Source organism: Molothrus ater, chromosome 3 (assembly GCF_012460135.2).
Source record: "Molothrus ater isolate BHLD 08-10-18 breed brown headed cowbird chromosome 3, BPBGC_Mater_1.1, whole genome shotgun sequence".
NCBI classification, from domain to species: domain Eukaryota; kingdom Metazoa; phylum Chordata; class Aves; order Passeriformes; family Icteridae; genus Molothrus; species Molothrus ater.
The window spans coordinates 699,471-724,691 of NC_050480.2; the positions used below are offsets into that span (position 1 = coordinate 699,471).

Here is a 25,221-nt window from a genome sequence, read left to right on the forward strand (position 1 = left end):
CTGGGCACAGCCACACCAGGCTGGGTGCACAGGGTGCAGGTGCAGGGGGTGCAGAGACTCACTTACAGGAGTGGAGCACTAAAAGATGCTCTGTTGTCCACTTATGGTGTCTCAAACCGTTGGAGTCTTGTGGCTGTCCTGGAGTCACCTTTCTGAAACCTTTCTGTAGTCTCTTGAAGCAAACAGTCACCTCAGATGCCCACCTGGAGCACACACAGTTTTCAGGTCAATTCCAGGGTATTTATTGAGTCTTGTGTCCAAAACTTGAGAAAATGGACATTTTGGGGGGTTAACTATATCTCTAATAGCTTTTGAGTTTTATGTGATTCCCTGCTTAAGTACAAGAGGGAAACTGTGAGAATTAAATGAGAGATTTTGTAGGACAGCATATTTCATTAGAACACAAACTACCATCTTTTTTCTGCTAAGAAAATATTTCCTTTAGGACCCGAGCTCCTTGTGCACATCTAATTTCCGTCTCAGCCAGTGCTTTGCAGGCCCTTTTCCCAAAGTGCTGACTCTGGCCTCACCACTTGACATACCCACACATGTTCCCTTAATGCATTTTTTGCAGTCACTTTCCTGGCTCATCTTTTGATTTCCCAGTTGTATCAGCAGCTTTGTTGGAGTCATTCCCTAACGAAGTGGGGAATGAATGAATGAATGACTCTCTCTGCCTCTGGAAGCAGCACTGAATGCAACCAGAGTCAGCATGCAGAGATGTCCTTTTCTGGTAGTTATTATCTTCTAATTGATGGTGAGCTTTTGATGCTGAGCCCTTAAGAAGGACCTGCAATCTCAGATGTAAATATGCTAAATTTAAACACAGACATATGTATTTGAATATAAACAGAGGGGTTGGAGTCTGCTGGGTCACTGCACCATTTCACCAGGCAGGATGGGAGCCTTGGGGCTCTGTGAGCCATTGCTTGCTGAGATGGTGGCCAAGTTCTCCACTCTGCATGGCCTCAGCATCTCCCCCTCAGTGGTAAATGTGATGTATCAGACAGTGCTTGGGGAGGATGGAGGATGCTGCCTCCTTCTCTCCCAGACTCCTTGTCAGGATGGTGTTTTCCCAGCCAGAGCCTCGAGAGCTCTGTGAAATCAGTCAGTGTAGGCTGGGAGGGATGATGCCATGCTGTTCCAGCAGAAGTGTTTCTTCTGGGAGACAAGTGGCTTTTTAACATAATTGTCTGCAAGTTTGGGAGCTGCATCAGCTCATCCACACAGTCACATGGCAGCTTCTCCTGGTGCTTCCAGAGCAAGATTCCTGGGAGTCATCCTAGCTGCTCACTTACCTGGGAAAACATTTCCCTTGCTGCTTTTCTTCTGAGAGGCTGGAAGTGTCCTTTTGGACCATTTCAGATGAAACCTCTCATCCTGGAGAGGGCCTGGAGAGGATGGATGGGCCCAGGAAAATGCAGTGATTCACGTGTGTGCATCCTTCCTCAGAAGGAAGAGATGGGAGCCACCTCCTGTAGCAGCACCACCTCTGGGAGGGTGGCAGTGCTGGCCATCTGAGATACAGTAACCTCTCCAGTTGTTCAAAGCCTTCCTGCAGTCAAAAACCATTTCTATTGTTGGTATTTAAAAGGTGGGAAACAATAAAAACCCTACAGTAGCATTCTTCTTGCTGGGTTTGCACTGAGATAAAAACATGTGGGTTCTTTCATCCAGTTCACTGTAGCTTTTGTTTGCTTCTCTGTGTCTGGTCTGAAAACTTTGCTATCAGCTTCAGAGAGAAGGCATGAAGAGAAGGGCAGACCCATCATTTCCAAGCTGCTGTCTGGAGGTGGCAGAACACAAAGTCTGCATGGCTTGGTTGCTTGGCTCTGAATAAAATCAGTGTTGAGGAATTGCTCAGATGCAATTATTGATCATTGGGGATTATCCAGGGGGAGGAGGACTGAGCTTTATAAACATTCCATGTTCTGTGTAAAGAGCTTATGGTAACCTTTCTGAAGGAGGCAATAAACAGTCAGCTCTGGAAACCCTTCAAGGGATCAGTTCTCATTTTTAATGTGGAAACAGAGTATGGCCTGACAGCAACTCAATAGGTAATAGGATAAGAATTGACTTTCAGACCAGCTTTCCAGCACAATGCAGAGTGGAACAAAAAAAAAAAAAGACAAGAAAATATGTAAGGAATAAAAATTTAAGGTAGACTCTACACATTTGTGATTTATTGTAGACTGTGGAAATATTTTCCCTTCAGTTACAGCAATGCAGAGTAAAACCAGATAGAAGGGTAGGGAACCTGCAGTGATAACAACAGGCATGATTTCCATCCTGCAGGTACTCACTGTGTATACATTTATCTATAGATCTGTTTGTTTGCATTTTAAAGGTCTTTTGACATACCAAAGAAAACTGATTTTGCACCATTTCTTGGCCAACACAGGTCAGATCCTCTGTTTCATCCTAAAGATATTTTTATGAGAGGCTTGCCATTAATGATGAATGAATAATGAAGCATTTGTTGCTGTTGATCATTCATTGGAGAGCAACCTTTTTTACAAATGTTATGGTAATAGAGCAGTTCCTCAGAGCCAGCACAGCTTGTACTGTTTTAGAAGTAAAATAAGAAATGCAGTGAATGATTTTGTAGGAGAATGAAGTGAATGCAAACATAGCAGTGAGGAGTTGTGGCAGGAGGTCAAATCCAGAGCCCCAGTGTCATTACCTGGCTCCAGTGGTATGCGGTGCTGTCACAGGCATTGTCCCCTCCTGTCCCATTTCACTTGTCCCTGTGACACCCCTGGGGCTGTAAAATCATCTCTGTTCATGGGTGCATCCAGCCCTGGATCCAACCAGCTCAAGGCCAGCTGGTTTCTAAACCTAGAAACCATTTTGCCTCCGTTTTCTCCAAGCAAAAGCTGTCTTCTTCTTTTGATAGCTACAGAATTTCATATCCTTGCAGTCCTCCTCTTACAGTTACCCCAGCCTATAGGGATGTCCATATTTACTGATGCTCAGAATTACAGTTTCACTGTCCTTGTTCTGATATTTCCTGCAGGTTTTTCTGAGCCCTCTTCTTACTCTTATATCTCTACTCATATATCATCCCTTTCATTCTTGACAGTATTTCCTTCATTGAGTATTTTTTCTAATTGAAAACATAGAAATAGACTACCTGCATCCTTTAATATAGAACAGTATAAACTGTCTTAAAATAGTGCTAATATCAACTCAGAAAAAAATAATTTACAGCTGAAGTTCCAGCAGTAACTTGAGACTCAGGGTGTCTTGTTTAATGGGGGCCTTATTTAATCCCCTCTCCCTGTGGATGTCCAGCATTTCTACAAAGTTAATGCCATTAATTATCTCAAGCTGAGCACCCAGAGGACTGTTTGCCTCTGCAAATCTGGAATATTTTCACTTGCTAGGGATAGAAATTGTTTGAGTTACCTCCAGGGGTTTGGGGGCTGAGGGGGGGTTTCCTGTTTAATCTGCCCAGAGCTGTTGCAGACTAATTCCCTGCACAAACCTCTGTCTCCTCGTTGCTATTTATGTGTGCATGTGTATGAGATAATAGAGAGTGACTGACTACAATATATGCATTTAAGCTACTCAGCTGAAAATTACTGAGCATTAAAATCCCCTGGGAATCACAAGACTTCTAAATTAGGAGAGCACATGTCAGTCAGTGTGTGGAAATGAGTCTCCTACAAGAGTAGCTTTCAATAGGAAGAATGAGCATTGTTCCCTGGAGTGCATCAATCCCAGTTTGGCCACTCTGTACCAGCTTTTACTATTTCTCTGGAAGTATACATGGCCTTTTGTTATTATTTTTTCCTGGCTTTTGTTCCACTGTGCATTTCTATTAGCTGTGTCTCATGGGCCAGCTATCAAGGGACACACTGCTGTGCTGTGCCAAATGAAGGCATTTCCAGCCATAAACAAGGTATTGTGGATTGGAAAGAGCCGTGGACAGGGGCAGGTCCTGGACTGTTGGTAATTGTTTAAATGTGCTTTATTGTATTGAGCAGTGACATAGAAACTCTGAGAACTGGCTGATTTGACCTGAGGCTGAAATGAGCAGAATGCCTCAGAGTGGATGACAGGCTTTGGGACAGAGGCATTTTTGTTGCTCTGGTCCATCAGTACATCTCTTTCCATGATTGAGGCATGTGTTTTAATAGTGGTTAAACAACTTAGAAGTCTGTCCCATCTCCAAAAAATACCAGACACCCTGAAAATCCATGATAGAAAGTTGAACCCTATTGATCATCACGCTTTTAATTCTGAAACTCACACGGGCATGCACTGAAAATTACACTTCTGTACTTTCATTGGACTGAAAGAATAGTCTGGAAAAACGATGTGGTCACAGTGATTAATTTCTGTCAGTACATTATTTGTGTGCAGAAGAGCTTAGCAGAATGGCAAAAGACTCAGAATGGGAGCTGCCTTGGTTTGTTCAGGATTTGTAGGTCCTTTTTGTTGCTGCCAGAGGGGCAGTGTTTAAAATCATCATTAGTAGAGTGTGTGGGAACATCCTCCAAGGTGTTATTTTATTGTTCCTGGACTGAGATGCTCAGATCATAATGAGGAGCAGAGGGATGAGCAGGGATCATGGGAGATGGGGTCCCTCATTAGACAGGTGAACCAGCCTAGCATTCACCTGCACATTGTCCATTCCTGTGGCAAAACAGAAAAACCATGTGTCTCAGGCAGTAATGAGCTCTGCCTCTAGCAGCGACTTCATAAATAAACAGCAGACATGACCACAGGACTCACCTGCCTCTGCCTTGTTTCCATCCTGTCCATCCAGAATGACACTCTGGGAGTTAGGAAAGCATTTAGGAATATTAAATGTGTAAAGCCAAACAGGATTTCTCCTTCTGTCACAGTAGTGTCTCAGGCCTGACCTGAAACCAGTGTGGTTTTTAAGAGTCTTTCCATGAACTTCATTGTCTTCTTATTCAGTTCACTCTGCTTTTCCAGGTGTAGCTTCTGGTTTGATCTCCTGAAGAATAGGGTAGTGCTCTCTGTATTTTCAGTTAAAAATAGAGATAAATTCTTCTTAAAAACTTTTTTTTTTTTTTTGCAAAAGAAGCTCATGCTCTGGTTGCAGCCAGCAGCAGAGGGTCCCTACCAAGAAGCTCAGAACCATCTTTAAATAGAAAGGAAACACAAAACTATTGTTCCTTAATAAAGAAAAAAAAACCCAAACAATTTTCCTCATTTTTAACAGTTTTATTAAATATAGTAAATATATTAAATGTACATTAGGTGTATAGATAGACAGATATGTGTTGGTCTCCTTCCACTTGCCTGAGGAGCCAAAGGAGAGGCAGCCTCATTTCCACCTCTCTCTCGCAGAGCATCTCTCAGAGATTTGTGCTGCCATCAGTCCATCCCACACCCTGCTCTCTCCTGGAGATGGAGTTTCAGCCCAGCTCACATTTGTCTGGAGCCCTGGCTCTGCAGGCTGCCTCGACGCTTTAATTTAATTTGTGCCTCTCAATTCATGCTCCCTCATTTAGGATCAAGTGTGGGGAAAGGTTACAATTAATCAGAGTGGGGAACAGAGCCACCAGGGCTAATGATGTGTTACTGCTCTGAAGGGGAATAATTGGGGTCCTTGTGGTACAGGAAACTGTTATAGTAAGTAAAAAGTATCAAAAGAAAGCAACCTGCACCCATTTCCCCATTTTGCAAGCTGTGTGTCTGTCAGTTTCCTAAAAATGAAGCATTTTATTAATGCTCCTGCCTGTAACCAGGTTTTTTGGCTGTGTGGCTGACTTGGGAGGAAATGTGCCTTTGCACAGGACCTTTTCACAGCCCTGGCTGCTGCCCCCCTTTGGGCTCACAGAGGATACTCAGCATGCATGAAGGCAATTTTTATATGTTAATAACATGCCCATCCACGAGGGAAAAGGGCTCTGCTGCTGCTTGCTCAGCTGAGGAGCCACGGGGAATCCCTGCAGAACATACAGGCTCACAGGCTTAATGCAGTGTGCACTGCCTAATTGAAAATGAACTAATTGCTGCTGTTTGAAAGCAAGCATGTGGCTGGGCTGGGGCAGGCAGGGAGCACAGAGCCCCTCCTGAGGGAGGATTGTCAGCTGCAGTAGCAGTGAGGTGTGTGTAGGAAATCCCTGCAGGCTTGCCAGGGTGCCTCAGGGTCACAGGGAGCACACGGGGCTTCCTGGGGTTAGTGGGACACCTCATCTGGCTGCTGAAATGCCACAGGAAGAAACAGAGCTTACAGAGCTATAGTGCAGAGTCATTAAAAGTGCAATTGTAAAGTAAAAATTCCCATCTCACTTCATTATTCCAGGTGCTGACTATGTAAGGTTACTGTGTGTTTTTATGTGTGGCAGAACATCGCAGACCTTTGCTCAGGGTTATCTGGGGACATGGGGGATGGCAAGGGCTGTTGTCACTGCTTAAGGGATGCACTTGGAACGCTGGCAGTTTTCAAGATTACAAGACATGAAAGGTATTTCCAACTTCTGTAGCCTTTTTTAAAAGAGCAGCTATTTGGAAGGGGAGCAAAAATTGGCTCTGACTTTTTTATTGGGAATAGAAAACGGGGCAGAGCTAAACAGAGTTCTCTCTTACTTTGTAGCTGACTGAATTACTCTTAGGATATGATAAAAGATACAGAATACCATTAACCTTAGAATGAACTAATTCTTTTTTTGTTTTACTCCTACTGCCTTGGATCTAACTGCTGTAAATGCAAACATTTGTTCTTTGAGGGCAGTAACAGATCTGGACTTTCAGCTTTTCAGTTCATCAGTCTTGGAGTGTCCTCTGGTCTCACATACAGGAGAGGGACAACTCCTGGAAACCCCAGGATGGGGCCAAACTTTTGATGGTGAACAAACCTGTGACCTCTGTGTGAGCTGGCAGGGTTTAACCTTTTGTGGGAAATCCTGTGCTGAGCCCAGCCCACCATGGGAGAGCCTGGACGGGCACCCAGCACAGCGTGGGACTGGAGGGGGCTCCTGGCTGGGAAGAGCCTTCAGCTGGGCCTGGGGGGCAGCACAGGGAGAGTGCAGGAGCTGACACAGGGGATTTATTTATCATCTGCTGCTCCACATCTCGCACCTTGCACGGGCATCATCTCAGGAAATGCCCTCTGTGGGGAGCAGCCTGGGAGCCCCTGGCTCTGTGACGTCAGTGAATTATTGCTGTGCACAGAAAGGAGGGCATGAAAGGAGCCAGGTCTGGCACAGGCTGGCAGGCAGGGTGTGCTCATTGGCATGGGAGTGGATGTGTTGGGCACCACAGTAAACAGCCCTGAGGGCAAAAGCAGGGATGGCTCCTGGTGGCCCCCTCTGAGCCCCCTGGTGCCTGCAGCAGCCACGTGGAGCTGTGTCACAGCTCCTCAGCAGAGCTGGCACTGCTCCTTCCCTGGGCAGAGACAGAGTAAGGCAAACACTGCACTTACAGAAGGCTTTGGGTAACAGTGTCCAGAGCACAGCTCACACATTTCTCCTGCTGGCCCTGTTCTTCCCCATCCCTTGGTGGTGTATCTGGGACCAGCCCTGCTGTGGGTTACCCAGGAGAGGTACTGAGTGCCTCACCGGGTGCTGCATTAGGCTCATTTCCCCCCAGTACTGCATTTTCCTCTACTATGTGTTCTGTCCCTATTTTCCCATCATGGCTGTGGTTCAGAAGCTCTGCCATGCCTAACTCTTGCCCCATGGCTGGGCTGTGGATCGAGGAGCCCTGGGCATGGCAGCCTGGAGCAGAACAGGCTCAGCTCCTGGCTCTGCCATGTCAGAGCAGACTGGTTTAGGTGTCCTGCTGTCCTGCTCCTGAGTTCACTGTCCCTAAAGGGCTGCCTCCTGCAGACCCCACAGGTACAAACACAAAGTCCATGTGCTGCACCAGCTCAGCACTAGAGAGAGTGAAGGATTTCTGTAGAACTGCCCCAGGGAAGCACTGCAGGGGTGGGTCCTGCTTCCCCCCAGAGCCGAGCCCAGTGCCATCAGCGGTACCCCCCCGGTGTCACCGCGTGCCACTGGAACAGCCAGGCTGTCCCTTGGCCAGGAGAGCACAGACATGCTGCTTGTGCTCATCCCACCCAAACGGAACACATGGCAGGCACAGTGCCTCTCATTTCCTCTCCTCTGTGGGGGTGGGCACGGGAGGAGCTGCACAGAGAGCTGGCACTTGCTGGGAGCCCTGGCACGGTCAGGGCCACGTTGGAAGCTGTCAGGAGGAATTAAGTGCAGGGTGAGTGCTCAGGGGCAGCTCTGCAGAGCCATCCTGCAGCCTCCCTCCTCCCCAGGCCTCTCATCAAGGCTGCCCTCCTCTCTGGGGGATGTTTTCCCAAGTAATCCCATTAGGAAATTAGGGCTTCTTAATAACTGTGAGGGGATTGCTGGTTTGTGTGAATGGGTGGGTGCCTGAATGAATTTTTCATACATTTTGTGCTCTTGATACAAATTTCGGAAGTTTTCTGCCACACAGACGTTATTCAGCATCCTGGAAAGCTCTGTCATTCCTCTTCAAAGCACTTGGGTTATTCCTGAAATGGCTTTAGATGTCTTGGAGAACATGGAATCACTTAGGAGGGATGTTTTCTGTTTCCCTACCTGATTAAATGTTTTCTTTTTTGTGTCATATCAGTAGAGCTGTGGGGAAAATTGAATCATCTCTCCATTTCTGAGGTATGAGGACCCAGCCCATCAGTGGGGACTGAATCAGGACACTTACAAGCCCAGAGCATAAGGTTTCACAGACTTGGCTGCCCCAAACCCCATCCTCAGACAGCTGAGGAGAACAGGCAGCACCATTTCCATTCTTTGGGAGCAATGAGGGGAAATGAGGCTCCCTTGTGACTGCTGTGTATGTTACAGTTCTTTGGAGGGGCCTGTGCTGAGGGGAGGCTGGCTTGGCTTTGCAGTGAAGTGGAGGTGACTTGCTGGCTACCTTGGTGAGTGAAAGTGCTGTTCATTTTAAAAAGCAGTGTACACTGTGCCAGCTGATGGGCTTTTAGTTACCCAGTGTTGTTTGGAGCTCAGGAGGACTTCAAGCAGCTGCCTTGGGATGCAAGTCCTGTAGGAAATCCTGGCATTGATCAGAGGAAAAAATACATGTCTGGAGCTGATGGTTTAAAATGTTCCTCCAATAGTGTCATGGATTCCTGTCCCTGGGGCACATGGGATCGATGCAGGGCCATGGATCTGCACTGGCTGCCACTGCTGGGGCACTGCCTGACCTGGGGCTGCTGCTCTTTGAGGTGGTAATGGCTCAAATGGGCAATCTCTGAGCAGAGAGCAGCCACCGTGGCTTTGCAAGTGTGTCTGTGAGTGCCACAAGGTACCCACATGCACCAAAGAGAAGCAAAACAATTGTGATGCTGGGAAAGGAAAAAAGGCACATATCAAAGTGATTGTATTACAGTATAATCACTTTGATATGTGTCTTTTTGGAGGTTCTGGGAGAGGAGGGTGAGGAAGATACCCGTTAACAGAGCAGGAACTTTGGGAAGTTCAGAGTAGGGTAGAAAGCCAGAGAGAGGAGTGTGGAAGATGACACCTGTGAAGAAAGGCCAACAGGAGCAAGTCTGCCCTGTCTAAAAGAAATATGCTCAAAGGAGACAATCACCTACAAATACACAGGGGGGACTTACAAAGCAGCCAGCAATCAATTTTCAAATAATGGACTTGATCTTTAGATAAACTAGTAAAAGGCAGTGAGGGTGGAATAAATACCTGATTTATCACTGCATCTTTCCCTAGCTGCAGCAGCAACACAACCATATTTTCTTCTCTGAACTTCTCCTGTCCACCTCCTGAACAAAGTCAGGGAAGCACCTTTAACAGGTGTGATAGAAGAGCAGCAGCCTCCTCACCCTGCTGCTGTTTCACACAGATGCTGCTCAAGTGCTGTGCCAGCCCTGCTTGAAATGGCCCGGAGAGCAGGGTGGAGGAGAAAGCAGGCAGAGAGCTTTTCCAGCACAGGACAGTATGCCACTGACAAGCAACAGCACCTCTGTCTGTTTCCCTGGGAGCAGCAATTTATCCCTGCCTCGCACGGCAGATTTCTGGAGTCCTCCAGAAAGTCAGATCTGAGCTTGCTTCAGTAGCACTGTTAGGCTGCGCTTCATTTCATTCATTGGGCTGGGAGCCACCAGCCCAAGGGTTACTGCAGGTGGAGAGGGCATTGGCTATTTCCTGTGCCAGTGGGATGAGCAAGTACCTTTATCCCTGTCAGGGATGCAGAGCTGTGCCTGCATTTGCTCCCCCCTGTATCAGGGCACAGCTCACCCCTTACCAAGGGCTGTCCCTGGAGGAAAGCCATCCCCTGCTGCTGGCATTGCTCCCAGCTTGGAGCTTCCATGGGCTGCAGCATGAGCAGAGACAGGAGTACAAAGGGGGACCTGGGGCTTTCTTTCCTGGGAATTTCCTTGTTTCATAAGGCATTATGAAGAGGTTAATTTGTTAAAATCTTCTCCCAGAAAGGAGGTCAGGGGAGTGCTTGCGTCGCACAGGTCTCAGTGTGTGCAGGGAACTTCATGGAGTAGCTGGCTAATGACATCTACTAAAATTCCCTGTGAAGTAGAGACAGTGGCTGAGGGATACAAGAGAGTGTAAACACGTGGCCTTTTTTCTTCTCTGCAGATCTTTCCACCATGTTTGGGAAAAAGAAGAAGAGGCTGGAAATTTCCGGCCCGTCCAACTTCGAGCACCGGGTGCACACCGGCTTCGACCACCGGGAGCAGAAGTTCACGGGGCTGCCCCAGCAGTGGCACAGCCTGCTGGCAGACACAGCCAACAGGCCCAAGCCCATGGTGGATCCCTCATGCATCACCCCCATCCAGCTGGCTCCTATGAAGGTACTGCTGCCCCCCTGCAGCCCTCAGCCTGCCTTCATTGGCCTGAGGCACCCTCAGGAAGCAGTGCCAGCAGCCAGTGGGCAGGCATGGCTGGGAGGGAGCTGCAGATGCAAACATCTATCAGGAAAAAGCAATTGTGTGTATAAAAGTTGTGGGAGTGTCTCTGAAGAGCCTGAGTCACGGGCCTGGCAGGGCTGCAGAGGAAAGCGCCCCAGGCCCCAGAGGAGGCCCCAGCGCTGCTCCTCTGCAGCACAGAGCTCCTTGGTAATTAATTTAGCAACTGTGCTTTAGGCAAAGGCAGGCTGGAGCAAGGGAGGGAGGGAAATGTGCACCAAAGGAAGGAAATTAAATTGCCTGTTCAGCTGGGCAGGGAGCTCGGGGAGGGATCTGACTGCACCCACCACTGGGATGGGACATGGTGGGAATGGAGCTGAGCTCCTCAGTGGCTGGGACAGTGACACAGCCCAGGTCATGGCCTGGGGGGACACTTGGCTTAGAGGGTAGAGCAGCATCGGGCAGGGAGCCATCAGGATTCCAGGCTCAGGATTCTGATTAACTGGCCCTGATAGTGCAGTTTCTCTGGGACTGCACATCCTGGCGTGCAGGTGAATCACACCTGTGTGATGGTGATCCCAGGCCCTGCCAGCCATGCACCTTTCCCTGCCATGCAGCTGCAGAATCAATTTAGGATTTCATTTTCATGTGCATTTTCCTGCAGCAAGGGAAAATCAGATAATCCTGAGAGCATGGACCCTGTAGTTACATTTGCTAAGTGCTCTTTGCTAAATTTACATTTACTGCCTGCTCAGGAAGGGCACTCATCACCTGCTGATCAGGGCTGCTGGCTGCTGCTGCAGGACAATGGGGATAAAATCAAGCTCTTCTCTCTTTTCCTTTGCTGTAATAAAATATCTTGCTGATAATAGTGGCCCAGAATAATGAGGAAAAAGGTAGGTAATCTTCTTCCTGCCGCTGGAGGAGAGCAACTTTGTTCCACAGCCCTTCTTAACACCAGAAATATCTCTGGATGTTTTGACATGAATACATGAAGATGTTTTAAGATGGGGGGAGAAAAAAGGAGTTTATTATCTTGCAAAAATATCCTCTCTTTCCTACAGTTCTGGAACTATAAATCCCTAAGCTTAAAAAGTATAAAATTGCATTACTTTTCTCATGCATTATAAAGATCATATGACTCTGGGCCTTGGCCTGCAAATGGGTGTGTGCAGAGCTGGGTTCATGTCCACTGAAATAACACACAGTGAGGGACCAAGCCCCAGATGGGAAACTGCCATGTTCTGAAGTAGAGAAAATCACTGTTGGTTCTTTGCAAGAAACTGTAAATTCTTGCTTTTCTGCCTGTGTGTCAGGGCTCTACATATGACTGATTGAAATGGGCCTCCATAACACTGCTAGAAAGTTTTAATAGCAGCTAAGAGGCATTGAATATCACCTGAGAATTGGCTTTTAACTCTATTGCAAGATACCAGCTTAATGTATATTTGTTAAGAATTAGCATGCTTTGTTTTGATACAGCTCAACTTACAGAGAGAAGCTGAGTTGCAGTCACTTTAAAATTGAGAATGTTTAATGTTGCTAAACTAGTTCAGCATAAACATTTAATTTAGAGAAATTATTAATGTTGCACTTGCACCAGTACATTTAGTGTTTTAAAGGATATTTGGCACTCCTAGCTTCACTGAGAACTGTAGATTTAAAATGCACTTGCAGTTCATGAAGATAGGAACCAAAGGTTCTGAGATCTCAGTACTGTTTAGACCTCTTCTCTGTTCCACTCAGCAGCTGACAGTTCAGTTAGTGCAATGATGTGAGGCAGAGGAAGATGCACAGCTGTGCCCTGCACCACAGAGTTGAGTCAGGCTGAGGCATTTGGCCACAGTTAGCTCATGCTGTGGCTTCAGGTCCTCCAGCAGCTCTGCAGCTCTGCTCCCATGTGCTCCTGAATTCCTGTGCCATGTAATTGCTTCAGTACTGACAGTCTGTGTGGTGTGAGGCAGGAGCGTTCCTCCCAGGGGTGCTCCTTGGTGGCTGAGGAGGGGCACAGATCAGAGCCAGACTTGGACAGCCCATTCCTGGTTCTGAGACAGAACTGGTGTTGGCTTCCTCTGGGCTTCACCCAGAGCTGAGGCACAGCAAGGGAAAGGCTTTTCCTGCAGCCTTCTCAGTTCGGGCTGTTTGCTTGTCTCGCAGCCTGCAGAGCAGATCTGTGGGTGCACAGTGTCTCCCTTTGGGGAAAACCAATGCATGATAAGTACTGTCCCTGCTGCACCTCTGCCAGATACCCTGGGGGATGTCAGCCCTGTCCCTGTGCTCCCACATACCCTGGGGGATGTCAGCCCTGTCCCTGTGCTCCCACATACCCTGGGGGATGTCACCCCTGTCCCTGTGCTCCCACAAACCCTGGGGGATGTCAGCCCTGTCCCTGTGCTCCCACATACCCTGGGGGATGTCAGCCCTGTCCCTGTGCTCCCACATACCCTGGGGGATGTCACCCCTGTCCCTGTGCTCCCACATACCCTGGGGGATGTCAGCCCTGGCTCTGTGCTGAAAGGCTCCTGGAGCTTTGGCACACGTGTGGCAGCCTTTGAATGCCAGCCTGAGCTGACTGGACAGAGTCATTCATTTCAAAAACAACCAGAGACAATAATGGGATTCCCCTTCTCAGTGAGGCTGACCCAGATCCCAGCAGAGGATTGTGTATTTCAGGTGCAAGCGTGAGTATAGCACAGCAGAGAACTTCATGAAAAATAGAACAGCAGTGATCTTGATAGGTTTGAGGGGTAGAGACAAGGAGGGGGTGAAAAAAGGCTGATTTTCCACTGAAAACATCCCTGCATGAAAAATGTGAACAGTCTGTGTCTGCCTGTACTTCAAACAGGCTTCACAAAGGCTGACATCCTGTTGCCAGGCCTCTTGGTCCTCTTGCTTCAGTGCTCTGCAGTTATTCCATGTGCACTGGAGCTCCTGCTCTGCTGTTTGTTCTCAGCACACAATATGCTTGCCTTATCTTTGCCTTTGTGCTACACAGAAGCTCCAGTCCGGTACCACCCTTTGATTTTTGGAAACTTCAGAATCAATAACTAAGCAAATGCATCTCCACTCCATTCAAAATAGCAGGAAAACAGACATCAGAACCTTTATTCTGGGGATTTTTGCCAAGAGAGCTCATCATTGGCTGTGTAAAGATGCTCCATTAACATTCTTCAATGCCTGCTGCTGTCAGTGGGAGCAGGGAGGCACTGAAGACTTGTTAAAATCCCTTCCCATGTTTCCTGGTGCAGGGAACAGCTGAGCATCCTCACTTGTGTCAAGTTACTGCAGGGAAAAATGCCATTTGTTCCTGAAGAAATACCATACTGGGGCAGTCCTTTATTTCTCTGTGCTGCTTCGTGTGTCAAGCCTCCATTGCTGTTTCTGTTGGTGCCTTGGGTAGTTTCATCCAGCCATTCCTTCAGCAAGATCAGGGCTCCCACCGGGAGAGTGACAGTGCTGAGTTTGTCCTTGAGAAAGGAGGGAGGCAGCTGTCAGTGTTTGGGTGGCTGAATATGCAGGGACTTCAAGAAAACTGGATTTTACCTGCTGAGACCTCCTCATGAGCTTCTCCCTTCCTCTGCAGTAAATCTGCAGTGGGGGACTGACCACAGGGCTGCCAGCTTCTCTCCCAGCCTTCCATCCTCTTATCTCACACGTCTGGTCTATAGGGTTTGTCTTAAAACTTTAGCTTTTCTCACTTTTGCCTCAATCCTTGACCCCAATCCTGGTGAGTCAGCTTTAATTTTTAAAACTTCTCAAAGTTTCTACTGGTGCATTTCAGCCTCTCTCTCCTACAAAGAGAAAAAAAAGCCAGAAAATGAGTAATTGGTTGTGGCCCTTTCAATAGCTCTGACATGAAAATCAAAGCTTTTGTTTGCTCTGCATGAAGACAGAAGGAAAAAAAGTCAAGTACTTCTCTTCCCCATCCTGTTTGGCCTCTCAGATTTTCCCAACACTGACATTCAAGCCTCGTTTAAGGTGACATTTTTATCCTACATTTACATGTCCTTGCTTAGATGGAGGATGCTGTGCACAGTGGTGCTGAGTGGTCAAGGACCTCAGGGAGGAGATGAGTGAGGGTCCTTGTGTGCCCTTGAGCAGTCAGAAACATCCAGCTTTCATCAGAAACCCCCATGTGGAACTGCACAGGGGAGATGCCTGAGCAGGAGAAGGAGGATTTAGAAATACAGAGCTGTACAGAGGCATGGCAGCAGGTGGGCAAAGCAGCGTTGTCCTGACCTCTCTTCTCAGCCTCCCAAATTTTTCTTTCTCCCTGACAGTTCCTGCCAGGACCAGACCTGGAGGGCTGCTGACATCTCGTGGGCCTTCCCTGTAACCACAGCCTGAAAGAGCCCTGGGTGGTTAACTGCAGGTTCTGCAGTGGCAGTTCAGTGCTGCCTCAGCTGGGACAGGTGAGGGGCTGTCCCCAGCAGGGCAAGGAACATGTTCTGGGTGCAGGGAGCATGTTCTGCCATGGAGCAGGGCTGAGCAGCACCTCTGGGTGCAGGGAGCATGTTCTGCCATGGAGCAGGGCTGAGCAGGGCTGAGCAGCACCTCTGGGTGCAGGGAGCATGTTCTGCCATGGAGCAGGGCTGAGCAGCACCTCTGGGTGCAGGGAGCATGTTCTGCCATGGAGCAGGGCTGAGCAGCACCTCTGGGTGCAGGGAGCATGTTCTGCCATGGAGCAGGGCTGAGCAGCAGGGCAGCAGCCAAGGGGACTGTGGATCTCAGCCTTTGGAAAGGAGAGGGCAACATTTGGTGGCCAGAGCCCTTTAGCCTGGTCAGATTTCAACGTCAGCCCTGCTCTGGAGGCAGGAGTCCCTTCCAGCCACAGCTTTTCTCTGTTACCTTCATCTGCAAGTGGTTATTGTCAGATTTGCTATTGGCCTCTAAGACAGCCCCAGTTCCAGTTTATTTTGGTCACTGAACAGGAAGGCATTTGCTGCTGTGTGCTCCTGGAAGAAAAGGCTGCCACACATTTCATTTAAGTGGAACCTTTTCTGCCAAAGGGATCATGAGTGAGTGCCGTTTGTTTTACTGTGTCTGTAAGTGACAATGCTGCTCCAGCTCTCTCTGTTCCCCCACGGATATAATGCAAATGTGCCATCTAGTGTCCATGGCTGACTCGGTGTGAGAAGAGCCAAGCTGACAGTTTTGTGTAATCTTGCAGGAATTTAATCACTGTACAGATAGAAATGAGCCACAATATGAATCCGTGCAAGTACACAGCTCAGAAGTTCTTTAGAATTTTATCACTAGGTTAATATGTACAGAGGAAACTCTGGGTTTATTTCTGATTGTCTGATTTCAGAAAATTATATGTTTTATGTAGGTCCTTTAGAATAACACTTTTGCTGCCTGTGAAGTTGATTTCAACAATACAGTCAGTGTTTAAAAGTCATCTGGAAACTGCCCTCAATACCAGGCTTTAAATTGGTCAGGAGGCTGGACTGAGTGATTGTTGTAGCTCCCTTCTAGCTGAAACAGTCTATCCCATCCCATTTCATCCCATCCCATCCCATCCCATCCCATCCCATCCCATCCCATCCCATCCCATCCCATCCCATCCCATCCCATCCCATCCCATTCCATCCCATTCCATTCCATTCCATCCCATTCCATTCCATTCCATTCCAAAGGGAACACCTCTCCCTGGGATGCTTTAACTGATCCATTCTGAGTTCTTCTTTACAGTTTTGAGTTTCTGGCTTTCTGAACAGCAGAGTTCCTGATCAGCAGCTCTTTCGTTTTCACACACTTGTCTTCCTTGCTGTTGAAACATTTCATCCAGCCTAGTTTTGACATTGTTTTTCTAGAGCCTCATTTGGAGAATCAAAACCAGCATCATTATCATTTCAGACTGACTCAAAACACAGGATATTCCTCAGTTTTTCAGTTCAACTAATGTGCCAGAAAGTGAATTATTCACATCCCTTTTTTGGCAAAGATATTGTCCTTCATGGCAGCCCCCATGTTCAGCCAGGTACATTTGTCTGCAGCTGGACTGTGCACACCAGCACCAGGGTTTACAAGCAGGACCTGGCCATCCTAGAGAAACACTGAGGCTGCCAGTAAAAATCCCTCTCCTGGAACACAGAGTAATTGCTGTAAGTGTGATATTAGTGTTGGAGGAATCTTGTAAGGGTGAGTTTTAATCCTGGTAGTGAGAGCTTCCCTGGGTGAGCAGAACTTTGCAGTACACAAGGACTGAAAGTAAACTTGGAGCTCACAGTCTACAGGTGCTGAAGCACACCAGCCTTTAGAGCTCAAACCCACAGTAACCTAAAGGTTTACACATGAAGGGGCCACACTCTGGTCCCAGCATTTCAGAGATTGAATCTGGTCTCCTCTGGGAGTACCAGACTGGGAATACTCTCCAGGTAGCACTTTATCACCTGAAACAAGCCAGGAATTAGATCCTGACCAAGGACACTCATAATCAGGTTCTTTTTTTAACATGGAAGTTGGTCCCTGAAGACAAATCTATGGGACACTGGTCCAGTAACTCCTGGCTGGCTTGCCTGTCCTGGAAAATGAGCCACACTCCCAGCCTGCTGCCTGAGGTGGAGGCTCCATCACTGCTCCGTGTAGCTCCTTCTCGTTTGTTGAGCCCAGCTTTTTACCCCAAAGCCTTCTCTGTACTGACCATACTGTCCTGGGGCCTGGGAAGGAGGAGGCAGGTGGAGGTGACACCTTGGGGTGCTCCTGGAACCTGTTCTGTGGCCACAGTCCCCAGAGGGAGGCGTGGAGAACAGGCAGTGAGGTGTGAGCAGTGAATGCCCTCCCCAGAGATGTGTGGAAGGGCTGCCTGTGTTTCACCAGGCTCAGGCACCCAGCCCAGCCAGCCCTGCCTTGGCTGCACTCAGAGAGCCACACTGGGCTGGGAGATGCTTGTGTGAGGGGCACTGAGAGCCCAGGGTGCTGCACCCAGGGCAGGGAGAGCTGAGCTCAGGCAGCCTCTGAGCACCCAGGGCAGGGAGAGCTGAGCTCAGGGAGCCTCTGAGCACCCGGGGCACTGAGAGCTGAGCTCAGGCAGCCTCTGAGCACCCGGGGCACTGAGAGCTGAGCTCAGGCAGCCTCTGAGCACCCAGGGCACTGAGAGCTGAGCTCAGGGAGCCTCTGAGCACCCAGGGCAGGGAGAGCTGAGCTCAGGCAGCCTCTGAGCACCCAGGGCACTGAGAGCTGAGCTCAGGCAGCCTCTGAGCACCCAGGGCACTGAGAGCTGAGCTCAGGCAGCCTCTGAGCACCCAGGGCACTGAGAGCTGAGCTCAGGGAGCGTCTGAGCACCCAGGGCACTGAGAGCTGAGCTCAGGCAGCCTCTGAGCACCCAGGGCACTGAGAGCTGAGCTCAGGCAGCCTCTGAGCACCCAGGGCACTGAGAGCTGAGCTCAGGCAGCCTCTGAGCACCCAGGGCACTGAGAGCTGAGCTCAGGCAGCCTCTGAGCACCCAGGGCACTGAGAGCTGAGCTCAGGGAGCCTCTGAGCACCCGGGGCACTGAGAGCTGAGCTCAGGGAGCCTCTGAGCACCCAGGGCAGGGAGAGCTGAGCTCAGGCAGCCTCTGAGCACCCAGGGCAGGGAGAGCTGAGCTCAGGCAGCCTCTGAGCACCCAGGGCAGGGAGAGCTGAGCTCAGGCAGCCTCTGAGCACCCAGGGCACTGAGAGCTGAGCTCAGGCAGCCTCTGAGCACCCAGGGCACTGAGAGCTGAGCTCAGGCAGCCTCTGAGCACCCAGGGCACTGAGAGCTGAGCTCAGGCAGCCTCTGAGCACCCGGGGCACTGAGAGCTGAGCTCAGGCAGCCTCTGAGCACCCAGGGCACTGAGAGCTGAGCTCAGGCAGCCTCTGAGCACCCAGGGCACTGAGAGCTGAGCTCAGGCAGCCTCTGAGCACCCAGGGCACTGAGAGCTGAGCTCAGGCAGCCTCTGAGCACCCAGGGCAGGGAGAGCTGAGCTCAGGGAGCCTCTGAGCACCCAGGGCAGGGAGAGCTGAGCTCAGGCAGCCTCTGAGCACCCAGGGCACTGAGAGCTGAGCTCAGGCAGCCTCTGAGCACCCGGGGCAGGGAGAGCTGAGCTCAGGGAGCCTCTGCTCCTGCCTGGCAGCAGCAGGTGGCAGCAGGCAATCCCCAACCCCTGTCCATGTGGCAGTGTCCTGACAGCCGAGGTGACCTGCAGGGCATCCTGGTGGCTTTGCTCAGGGCACGTGCTTCAGCCCGCTGCAAAGGGCTGTGGAGGGCATTTCCACAGAAAATGGGTCCTGCAGCATCTGCAGTGCTCCTTGCCTTTCATCCCTTCGTGCAGTTCAGTCCCTGCACGTTCTGCAGTCCCTCACTTGTCCCTGGCTCTGCTGGGGAGCTTGGTGTGAGCCCTTGTAGTCCAGGACAGAAACCAGACATATTACAGTCCCACTGAACCATGTTCCATGTAATAGAAATGTTTATTGTCCCTCCAATCCAAACCTTTCTGTGATTCTAGGATTATAACCAAACAGCCACATTTATTCAATCCCAGCAGAGTTTGGTTCAATAGAGTCATAGGATCAGAGGGGAAAACATGTTGCCAAGCAGCTGACACCTGTGGAGCCAGAGCTGCAGGTATAAATGTGCTCTTTTCAGTCTCCTGCTCTGACATGATTAGATCTGGGCTTTGGTGGCTCTCTAGGAATTTGAAAGTGCTTTGCTGAGCATTCTTTCTTGTCTTCCCCTTCATGCAGGATCCAATTACACCAGACAAGTGCTGTGTATGACCAGGGAACAACACTGACTTGCCTGCAGAGACTTTTAAATGCTTTTTCTGTTGTCTGTGGGATGAACTATGTGTGTGTGCACCAGGTAAAAAAGGGCATTTCAGATACAGATCTTTGGAGAGAGAAAAGTGAATGAAAGAGAAGTATTTAGGGTGAGCATTTCTGCTTTTTAATTCCTGAGATCCAGCAGGCATTAGTAGTTAGTTATCAGGATCACACCGTTAAAAGGATAGCATAAGATTGTGAATTTTACTGAATGTTATAGTTTTGTAGTCTGAGCAGAGCAGTAATTGGTATCTGTGTCCTAGTTTGCAGTTAATGATTCTCACAGATCAGAGTGCACGTGAAGATCTTTATTGCCAGGGTTATCCTTCCCTGTGAAGCAGCCCTTTCCAGGAGCATGGGATAGACAGGTGTAGAAATCTGGTTTAAACACGGGGGTTTTCATCAACCAGCCTGGGGAAAGGCTCTGGAGCAGGAGGGGAGGTCTGACTGCCATGGCACAGCCCATGGGGGAAGCAGCCCCATTTCACCCTTTTTCTTTTCCCTGCCTTGGGAAGCTGCCTGGCAGGGCAGGGCAGGATCAGCTCCGTGCCAGGCAGGGCAGGGCAGGATCAGCTCCGTGCCAGGCAGGACAGGGCAGGGCAGGATCAGCTCCGTGCCAGGCAGGGCAGGGCAGGATCAGCTCCGTGCCAGGCAGGACAGGGCAGGGCAGGATCAGCTCCGTGCCAGGCAGGGCAGGGCAGGATCAGCTCCGTGCCAGGCAGGGCAGGGCAGGGCAGGATCAGCTCCGTGCCAGGCAGGGCAGGGCAGGATCAGCTCCGTGCCAGGCAGGGCAGTCACTGAGCCTGGCAGGGCAGGGCAGGGCAGGATCAGCTCCATGCCAGGCAGGGCAGTCACTGAGCCTGGCAGGGCAGGGCAGGAGGATCAGCTCCATGCCAGGCAGGGCAGAGCAGGGCAGGATCAGCTCCGTGCCAGGCAGGGCAGTCACTGAGCCTGGCAGGGCAGGGCAGGGGCAGGATCAGCTCCATGCCAGGCAGGGCAGGAGGATCAGCTCCGTGCCAGGCAGATCTGTCACTGAGCCTGACATCTCGGATCTGTGCCCAGCCCTGCGTGCACTTGGGGGCGACACAGCCCAGCAAATGCAGCCACACTGAGACCAGCCTGAAGAGCTGGAGCAGTGCCTTGGGCACCTGAGATTGTGGTGGGCTGGCCCCACATCTGCTGCTCTGAATCTCCTGCCTCACCTGTTTCCATCAAGAAGGTGTTTGATTTGCACTTCTCCTTCACAACAGGGAATAATTCAGATGTCAGCTGAGGAAGCTCCTCGTGTCTTTTGCCTCACCTGCCTTGTAAATTTGACCTAAGCATCAGATTTCTGCACAGGAGCACTTTTTGCTTCATGTCCATGTTTGCAGATGAAAACCACTCCGTGGGAGTCAGTCCTGCTTCCCTAGGACATTCCTGTGGCTGCATTTTCCATTTGAGAGTGTCCTTGAAAAGGAAAAGTAATATATTTCCTTGGAAGAAAGAGTGCTGCCATTTGCAATGCAGATGAAATTGGTTTGTGTTTTTATTTTGCCAACACAAATTCCTGGATTCCCTGAAATCAAGAAGTGAGCTTTCAGGAGAGAATGAAGGAGTCCAAAGTAGTCAGAGACATCAGTCAGATTAAAAAGAGCTCCTTGCATGTGTGTGGCCAGGAATGCACAATTTTAGTGTATTAGGAAGAACCTTGAAACTTTCTGGCTGTTTTAAGGCCATGGGACTGAGGCATGTCTTGGCACATTGCTGGTGCAGGGTGATTTCTCCTGCTGCACCTTGGCAGTGCCCTCCCTGCGCCCTGGGCAGTGCTGTGCACACACCAGCCTGCCCTTCCTGGGGTGCTGACCCCAAATTCACAGGGCTGGGATTGCAGGGCCCGTGGGCAGTGAGCCCCATCCACCTGCAGGGCTGGGGCTGGGGCACCTTGCACTCACCAGCACCTTCTTCCCCTCCCTGCCTCTGCCTGATGATTTATGGGGTGGGAGAGTCATTGACAGCCCTCTGCCATGGCCTGCAGAGCGCCAGGAGCTCCTCAGGGCAGCCCCACATTCTCAGAAACAGAAATGTTGACTTTGTCTTCAAGAACCTGCTGTATATGAAGCTTCCTTTGCTGTGGCAATACGGTTCTAATTGTTTCTTCTAAATTGACAGACTGTCAAAATTCTCATTTTAATTGGTCGGAGATGACCCCGACCACAGTGGGGTGACCCAGGAGCCTCTGCCCTCCTGAGCAAGTGCCTCTCTGTCAGAGCTGCCAGATGAAGGCAATTACTTCCTGAGTGTAAAATGTTATCACTCCGGAATTGACTTAAATATTTCAGAAAGCTCAATCAGACTGCAGCCAGAAAAATCTTTCACTGAGGGAGAAAAGCACGGGGATCATTAATTGGGTTAATGCTCCATCAACCTTGCATTTGTTAATGGGCATGTGGAGGGCAGAGGGGAGCCTCAGGCAGGGAATTCCATGCTGGCTGCAGAGAGGGTTTGTGCTGCAGTGTGAGTCTGGGAATGCAGGCTGTGCCAAGGGGTACATGTGGGCACTGCTGCTCTCACACCACCCTCCCTGGGCAGGGCAGCCCAGCCCCGCTGTGCCCTGCCCGCGCAGTCTGGGAGCGTGGTATGCACATTGCTTGGGGAAGGCTCCTTCTGGATGCTGTCAGCCCTGGGAGGGCCCACACAGTGCTGTGCCCACAGCTCCCAGCCCCAGCCACGGGGGCAAGGAGGGCACTGACTCTGTGCCCTGAAAACAGTGGCACTGGTGCCTCCGTGCCAGCACTGGGCAGTGTAGCAGTGGGCTCTCAGAGCTGCAGTATCTGGGGAGCTGGTGGGGAAGTGGTGTTTAATTCTTGCCATTTCTCATGCCTTTGTTGAGAAAAGTGGTTTTTTTTTAGCTCACACTACCTGGAAAAGTAACAGTCTAGACAGCAGATATTAGAGGTAAGGATGGCTGGCTGCTGCACATTAAGGTTGATGATAATTGTGGTGTGGCTGCAGAGAACGCTGCATCCTCTGGGATAGCCCCAGGCTCCTGGAGGCTCCCCTTGCTGTCCCAGCTCCCTGCAGTTTCCCTGGGGATGCTTGCACCCAGCTCAGATAGGCAGCAGGGTCAGTTCATTCCTGGTTTGGGATGCATTTTGTGATGTGCTGCCCTGTGACACTGATGATGCCAGAGCTGAAGGAGGCACCAGGATTGCCAGCAGCCCTTGCTTCGTGTCCTGTGCCCTGTGCCCTCAGTGCACTGCTGTGCTGGAACCATTGCCACCAGCCTTATGGAAATGCAGCATAATTGTGTGGGACATTTTTCTTTTCCTTTCCATGTCTGGATAAAAGAAAATTTTGGAGGGTCCTAAGTCCTATGAAACAGAAATTGTTTGGTTTGAGATTTCTCCACTCCTCTCCCTGAAGTTATTGAACCCATCAGAAATACTGATCAGTATTACAGACACTTTGTGTATCACTGAATCAGCAATACAGACACTTTCTCTTTCAAATTAAAACTTTTAAGTCACATTTCACCCATTTGCTGTGTGTCTGAGAGATTTGTGTGTGTATATGACATATAAAATTGCACAGATCAGATACATTTCAAGTAGGCCCAGAATAATTATTTTAAACTTTAAAAATTCTCTAATAGCATTTCAAATTACATATAACAAGCATTTTTGTGTCTTTAATAAAAAAAAATAAGGAAAAGTTAGCAGAATGTAGATAATTTAGTGGTGTTTTAAACAAAGCCCTGTGTTAAAGTTGCTGTATTTTAAGATGTCAAAGGAATTACCAGGGAATGTGATTCTAATGAAACATTGCTCTTGTTGTTATGGAAACCAACTTTTAAACTGCTGTGCAGGGTGGAAATTACACAGTGCTGTTTTGGTGAGCCCTTTTGTATAGCTTTCCATTATTTTGCTTTTGAAGAATTTTAAGCAGCTGGCAGTGGTGCTGTTAAGCATGTTAGGCTGCTCTCAAGCTGTACCTTGGTTTGGAGGCTGGGATTTGGAGCCAGCCCAGGTGATGGCACATCCTGCAGCACCCATGGGCTCTGTCTGGGGAATTCTGCCCTCTAAAGGCTGGTTTGGCTGGATTTGACTGGGGTTTGCATTTCTCTGGTTCCTCCTGTGCCCAGGAAAGGTCCTGTTTGAGAGCTGTCCCAAGCAGGGATTTATGGATCTCCTGGAAAGGGATCAGAGCAGTTCAGGAGGAGGGGTCATGGCTCACATGCTGGGACACTCCATGGCAGGGGACAGGTGACACCATCTCATGCCCCTGGTTTGGGCAGGTGACCCTGTGGGGTAAGGTGCAGGTGTGGTCCAGGGAGCAGAGACCCAAAATCCTGGCCCAACACCACTGCAATCTGCAGAGAGCCTTCCCCAAGGAGGGAGCTGTGGGATGCCAAAATGATTCCTGTTTTCTAATACTGTTTTTATGGGGAGAATGAGAATTTCTAGATTGGGAAGGAATTCATAACAGAAGTGATATAAACTCCAAGGCTTCCAGGTGTACACCAGGCTCTAAATTACAGGCTTCAGGAAGGGATGCTCTGACATACTGTGCTGTCTGTTGTGTATTCCTTGAGACTCACTCTGAGTAATAGCTGTTTCTGTAGACAGGCTGTAGATCAGAAGTGGAGCAGCTCCCACAGGACACTGCTGGAGGGTGCAGAGTGATGAATTGCCTCCTATCCCATCCAGCATCATTTCTCACCATCTAGCTGATGAGTTCCTGTCCAAAAGGCTTCTCTGCAGGCTAATCTGTGTGCCACAAGTGCCCTGAACTTCCCACTTAGGGGATGGAGGTGTAGGAATCTTTTCCAGTCCTTTTGATGCAGCTTGCCCATTTGAGTGTAATTAAGAATTCACTGGAATGTGGAAGGATTGGGAGGATAATTCTGACACTGTCATTTGGGAAAGCAGCTCAGAGGTTGGAATTTGTCCCCAAGTGAATATTGCATGGCTGCAGCTGTGAAACTGTGTTACTCAGAGGGAAAGCTGGAGTTTTCCTTCTTAGTGATGACAAGGATCAGTTTTCTCTTCACATGCTGCTGGGAGCATTTCTCTTCACATTTGTTCACACTGGGAGTAAAATGTGGTGTCATGAACACAGCTTCAAGTACTTTGAGATGTCTTGCAACACAAGAAAATAAATTACCAATACATCCATCACTTAGAATTAGATTATTCTGACCATTTGTGCTTTATGCACCTTTTCTTAAGAACAAAAAAAAGTATTTTCAGCATAGGCTGTGCTTTTAGTTTATGTATAGTGCAGATGAGGGGAGAAGCTAGCTAGAGGCAAAATCAGAGTTTAGCTTGGCTGTTCATAAGGGCGACCTTTCCTTTAAATTCCCTTTTTTTTCACCCTGCACACACAGAGATTTAGAACCCTCATTGACTGCAGAAAACCCAGCTCCAGGAGCACAAAGGATGATATATTCTCAAAGAGTGTGTAAAGTATAGTAGTTCTAAAGACAATAAATGCAGGGTCGCATTAGGGCACAACAGTTAATTACCCACTTCATTATTGTCAAGGTTAATACAGTATTTGAGCACAGGGGCTGTTTCTCATCTGCTGCTGGAGGCCGG

At 49.3% G+C, this 25,221-nt stretch overlaps 1 protein-coding gene across 2 annotated transcripts in view; it reads left to right on the forward strand.

The window, feature by feature from the left end:
• Positions 1–25,221, forward strand: part of PAK5 (p21 (RAC1) activated kinase 5) — a 160,324-nt gene that overhangs the window by 112,494 nt on the left and 22,609 nt on the right. For both annotated transcript variants that reach the window (XM_054514272.1, XM_036379679.2), the window contains one exon: positions 10,590–10,804. In XM_054514272.1, the coding sequence (XP_054370247.1) occupies positions 10,590–10,804 (215 nt within the window). The remainder of the gene's footprint in view (positions 1–10,589; positions 10,805–25,221) is intronic.